This window comes from Nansenia antarctica, assembly GCF_963989245.1.
Source record: "Nansenia antarctica genome assembly, chromosome: 2".
Classification (NCBI taxonomy): domain Eukaryota; kingdom Metazoa; phylum Chordata; class Actinopteri; order Argentiniformes; family Microstomatidae; genus Nansenia; species Nansenia antarctica.
In genome coordinates this window covers 83,801,207-83,807,395 of record NC_137675.1, presented here as the reverse complement: position 1 = coordinate 83,807,395, position 6,189 = coordinate 83,801,207, and the positions used below count along the sequence as shown (strand labels likewise).

Here is a 6,189-nt window from a genome sequence, read left to right as displayed (position 1 = left end):
GTATTGTAGACAGAGAGTACTGTAGACAGAGAGTACTGTAGACAGAGAATACCTTAGACAGAGAATACCTTAGACAGAGAGTACTGTAGAAAGAGAATACCTTAGACAGAGAATACCTTAGACAGAGAGTACTGTAGACACAGAATACCTTAGGCTTAAAGCTGTATAAGCTTTGATAATGCTCTATTTGGGTAATACAGTATTAGACACACGCAAGCCAGAGATGCTTTGATTAATGACTAAACAAGGGTTTCAAGAGGCCTACTGAGGATGGTCTGCAAAATCACAAACATGCTTTCCCTCAACATTTAGTTTTTACACTTATGGCCTACAGTAGATGAGGAAGTTACAACATGTATGTTTTTTTAAAGAATTGCATTGCAAATCACTAGACATGAATAAAGGCCTGCATTTAGGCTAATGAAATGAAGAATAGCCAACACACACAATTTAAATGTGAAGAAAGACGTGATTGTTATTTTGTCCAGACACAATTGCGTAAATATTAACATTATATGAAAATGTAAGTAGCTGGTTGTCGTAGTTCTGTGCTGCTGTGCATACCCAGTGCATTAAAAAAAAATCCAAATGGGTCGAAAATATACAGTATATCTCAAAAGTGAGTACACCCTTTAGATTTTTGCAAATATTCTGTTATATCCTTTCAGGGGATAACATTATCCTACTGAAACTTTGATATAACTTAAAGTAGTCAGTGTGCTGCTTGAATAACAGTATAGATTTATTGTCCTTTGAAAATTACTCAGTACACAGCTGTTAATGTCTAAACAGCTGGCAACAAAAGTGAGTACACCCCATGTCCTAATTGTGCCCAATGATGTTGTTTTCCCGCCCTGGTGTCATGTGACTCGTTTGTGTTACAAGGATTCAGGTGTAAATGATAAGCAGGGCTGTTAAATTTGGTGTTTTGGGCACAATTCTCTCTGAATGCTGGACAACATGGCACCTCATGGCAAGGAACTCTCTGCGCGGCTGAAAAAAAGGATTATTGCGCTTCACAAAGATGGCCTTGGCTATAAGAAGATTGCCAACATCCTGAAAATGAGTTGCAGCACAGTGGCTAAGATCATACAGCGGTTTTCCAGGACAGGTTCCACTCGGAACAGGCCTCGCCAGGGTCGACCAAAGAAGTTGAGTCCACGTGCTCAGCGTCATATCCAGAGGTTGGTTTCCAAAAATAGACGTGCGAGTGCTTCCAGCATTGCTGCAGAGGTTGCAGAAGTGGGATGTCAGCCTGTCAGTGCCCAGACCATACGCCGCACACTGCATCAAATCGGTTTGTATGGCCGTCGCCCCAGACAGAAGCCTCTTCTGAAACCGATGCATAAGAAAGCCCGCAAACAGTTTGCTGAAGACAATGAATTCAAGAACATGAGTTACTGGAACCATGTCCTGTGGTCTGATGAGACCAAAATAAACCTGTTTGGGTCAGATGGTGTCCGGCGTGTGTGGCGGCACCCTGGTGAGGAGTACCAAGACAAATGTGTTTTGCCTACAGTCAAGCATGGTGGTGGCAGCATCATGGTCTGGGGCTGCATGAGTGCTGCCGGCACTGGGGAGCTGCATTTCATTGAGGGACACATGAATTCCAATATACTGTGACATCCTGCAGCAGAGCATGATCCCCTCTCTTCGGAAACTGGGCCGTAGGGCAGTTTTCCAACATGATAATGACCCTAAACACACCTCCAAGATGACAACGGCCTTGCTGAAGAAGCTGAAGGTTAAGGTGATGGACTGGCCAAGTATGTCTCCAGACCTAAACCCAATTGAGCACATGTGGGGCATCCTCAAGAGGAAGGTGGAGGAGTGCAAGGTGTCCAACATTCGTGCGCTCCGTGATGTCGTCATGGAGGAGTGGAAGAAGATTCCAGAAGCAACCTGTGCATCTCTGGTGAATTCCATGCCCAGGAGGGTTAAAGCAGTGCTAGATAACAATGGTGGTCACACAAAATATTGACACTTTAGGCACAATTTAGACATGTTCACTATGGGGTGTACTCACTTTTGTTGCCAGCTGTTTAGACATTAACAGCTGTGTATTGAGTAATTTTCAATGGACAATAAATCTATACTGTTATTCAAGCAGCACACTGACTACTTTAAGTTATATCAAAGTTTCATTAAGATAGTGTTATCCCCTGAAAGGATATGACAGAATATTTGCAAAACTCTAAAGGGTGTACTCACTTAGGGCATATACTGTACATCTGTGTTCACCTTACTTTCATATATAATTTTACGCAGCTTGCATATTACGCAGCTTACAGTAGTTCTGTGCGTAACCCATGTAATAATTTTTCGAATGTTCATACAGTAGGCCTATATGCACAATGAAGACCTTGTTTTCGTGTGAAAACAAAAAATGTGTCTTGACATTCAGCTTTTGTTGCCAAAAAATGAAAACGAGGAGGACAACAACTTTTTAAAGGAACCAAAACGCCAACTGCCACCTCTCCGAGTCCGATTAAATGTGTCCAGCTCGTCTTCGCCCTCATCATCAACTTCATATGTCAGCAATTGTGTAACGGCACATGCACTGTTGTTCTTCATGTTCTGCTGCTGACCCACACCTGCATGCTCGTCGTCCCAAGTGCTGAGAAGCTCCTTCATCTCCTCTGGGGCGTTTCCCTTCAGATATTGCCATGCTCTCCTTCCATTGTAGTCCATGACATCGATATTGGCACTGAATGCACCAACTAGAGCTTTAACCACCATGTATTGACTATGCATAGCAGCTACGTGAAGTGGGGTGAGCCCCCCACTCCCTTTCAAGTTCACGTTCACTGGCATTTCTTCCATTTCAGCGTGCCTCAGTACTTTGATCAGTGTCTCATCCTGGCCACTTTGAGCTAACCAGTGGAGTGCTGTGTAACCACTGACGAAATCCTTTCTAGTTAAAAGACTGGGATCTTCTGACAGAAAGTCCATGATGGTGTCATAATTTCCATCCACAACAGACAACATCCACGCGTGTTCCATGGGGTACAGAGCCCAAACTGTGCTGCCATCTGGGGCGTCCTGTTCACCCTCCCGTGAGGACGCGCTGGAACTCTTCGAAGACAGCACACTTCCAAACCCACTGGATGAGGAGTTATTCAGAAACAATTCCTTTAGATACTTTCTACGCATGGCGGGCGTGAGCGAGCCTCTCTCGGGCGCTTCTGTCGTTCTCTGAGACGCGCTGTTGGTGTCGCCTACCTCTTGCTGCCTCTGCAGCCTCGACCTGCGCGTCGAAGCAAAAAGCGTCCCAGGCAATGCCCACACACCAGATCTGGATATAAGCTCCGTGCAGTTGGTCGGAGATGGTCCAGTTCCCTTGGCATAGGTGTCTTCTCCATTATTCTGTGCTGGTTCCGACTCAGATTGGCTTCTCTCGTGTCGAGGCAGCGCTGCGCGTTCGTCTAGCAGGGGCTTGAAATGTGTCGGGTTGGCTTCCACTCTCTGCTCACAACTTGCGCTCTCATACATGTTGCTTTACGTTCGGCAACTTTTACTCGTTTCCTTCATTTAGATAGGTCCCGTGGAATTCACTGGTGGTGACACATTTTCTCCTAATCATTCAACTTCTAGGCTCTTTTTCGTTTTTGCAAGTTAAGATGTCTACTAGTTCTCCTTCCTCTTTTATGGCAATACTCACATGACATTCTGACACACAATAGTTTCACAACAATGTCAATCAGGTGCACTACATTATGTCAATCAGGTGCACCACATTATACAAACATGTGGAATAAAAAAAAATGCTGCCCTTTGCAAAGTCCATTCCAAACTCTTCTGCTCTCACCTGCAGTGTGACAGTGGAGCTCATGCCCACGCTCCCTCCCTTCTGCGCCTGATATACTCTCCAACTGTCTAACCCTGAAGCTATGGTGACATGGCTTAACAAATAAGTCAACCAAAATCGACCACCCGTCTACCCATTTGTTGTGTTAAAAGTAACTATGCGGGGTTACTCTCCCAAGGCAGTTCCGATTGTCTCCCTCCACAATCCCCCCCGCCAACTCCAGTAACTGATAAAGTTCAGTTCCAATCCCTATGATGACTAGACCAACAGTAAGGAAACACTTCCAACACGTGACCTCTTATCGGCGGACCGATGAGAGACGGAAGTAAAACTAAAGAATACTTTTACAGCCAGTCACCATGCCAACTCACTCCCACTTCATCACTTATTAATGAACAGGATAAGCTGTATCAGAGGATATAGGTTTCTGCTAAACTCTGGCTATATCCTAGAAGACTGTATGGACCACATTTATTTTTATTTTTATGATTAATAGTTTTTTTATTTTTATTTTTAATTAACATACAATGAACAAACATCCATTACACGTAACAGTTGACATTGAACAATAAATTAAAAAGACAAAAAATAGACACAACAAAACATAAAGGTGATGGACAGCAATGTAAATCTACAGCATTGTCTAACAATCGTACTTATAGCAGTTTACTAGTTGGACCACAACAGACTGAAGAACAGCTCCTACCACAGGGCCGTCCAGGCCCTGAACACAGCAAAGACCTAGGTTCTGGGCCCTGGACAGTCTGGACGGATTGATGGCAGCTGCTGGACTGAAAAAATCAGGTGTAGTGCTGAGGCACAAATATGTTCATTTCAAGCCTGCAAACTGCGACACTTTAAAGAAATGTGCAATAACACTATGTGCAATATGACAACCCTAGTCGTCTATCTGTACAGTATAGTATAGTGGATAGTGTACATAGCCTTTATTTATGTAAACCAGCTCCTTCCCTTCTTGTGTTTTTTTTAAAGTTTTTTTTTTTTCTTTCCTAACACCAGGGGAGCCACCCCTCCTAAATGTCGTTGTTTGGTACCTGTACTGTAGCAATGACAATAAAGACCATTCATTCATTCATTCATTCATTCATTCATTCATTCATTCATTCTAACTTATACCATATCTAACCATTTATCGTTGTCTTCTGTACCAATGTGTGCAGAATAGTTCAAATGTCCAAAATAGTGATCCAAAATAATTAATTCAAATTAAAGAACTTTATTCAAGAGACAATTCATATCAATAACAAGACAAAAACTGGGTGAAAAAAGATTTTAAAAGCAATAGATCCAAGTCTAATCTGAATCATCGCAATAGAGGCATGGAGGCAGGTCGATTGAATCCATTGATACCTCTGGAGGCAGGTCGATTGAGTCCATTGATCCATTTCTGAAAGAAAGAAAAATAAATAAATTCAAGTTGACAATACACCAAAATCAACATTTGTAAAATGTTACAAAAGGTAACATAAGGTAGTCTAATTACAACAAGTCTGTCTTTGGTTGTGTCCATCAGCAATGAGACAACTCAAAATGAATGGAAAAGCACAAAATACAACTAGGTTCACAAACAGATGGCAAGGAACTCAGAGACTACCTTTCAGGTCTGAAAGAGATTAGGTTTAGATTTACAAGTACAATGTCCCTTAAACAGCAAATTAATGGCTATACCTGAACATTGCAGGCTCTTCAATGGACGGTGGCGGTGGCGGTGGCGTCGCAAAACGTGGAGGCGTCTCAAAACCTCTAGGCATGGTGTTTGAGGGAGCAAGGCCAAACAGAGGAAGATGGCTAAAACGAACCACATCCTCTGGAACATCATAGGCCTCAAACTCTGGAACCATAGCAACAAGTCAGTTCACAAGTTAATTCTCAGATTGAATAGACTTGGAGGATGAGGAGAAACACAGAAGTGGAATTACCTAGCGGGTCATAGGGGAGAAACGTGTCTGGGTATTCTTCCACTTTAGCCTCAGGGACGGCTTCAATTTTAGTTTCCTGGAAGGAAGATAGAAATGGGTTATGACAACACTAGACACAACTGACTAGGGGTGGGCATCGACGATCGATAATTGATCGATAATTGATCGATAAGGATCTTGGTCGATCACAAAATAAAACATTTGGTCATTTTGTGATCGACCAAATGTTTTATTTTGTGATCGACCAAGATCCTTATCGATCAATTATCGATCGTCGATGCCCAGCCCTACAACTGACTAATGATTTTTGATTAGATTTTTAATGACCTGTGTCCCAAGAATTCTGTTCTTCTCTTGGTCTTCCCCAGTCATTGGGGTCTTCAGGAGGTTTTCTGGAAGGATATTTCATTTGCAAACATGCACTAGTTAAGCAATTAAGTC

The 6,189-nt window shown here is 42.7% G+C and overlaps 1 protein-coding gene across 1 annotated transcript; it reads right to left on the bottom strand.

Annotated features, from left to right (window-relative positions):
• Positions 1–2,400: 2,400 nt before the first annotated feature.
• On the bottom strand, positions 2,401–3,492 carry LOC308150770 (ankyrin repeat domain-containing protein SOWAHC-like; the record flags this gene model as incomplete). The annotated part of the gene is made up of 1 exon (XM_080523567.1): positions 2,401–3,492. One exon carries the CDS (start codon positions 3,490–3,492, stop codon positions 2,401–2,403), a length of 1,092 nt encoding a protein of 363 aa, XP_080379693.1.
• Positions 3,493–6,189: the final 2,697 nt, after the last annotated feature.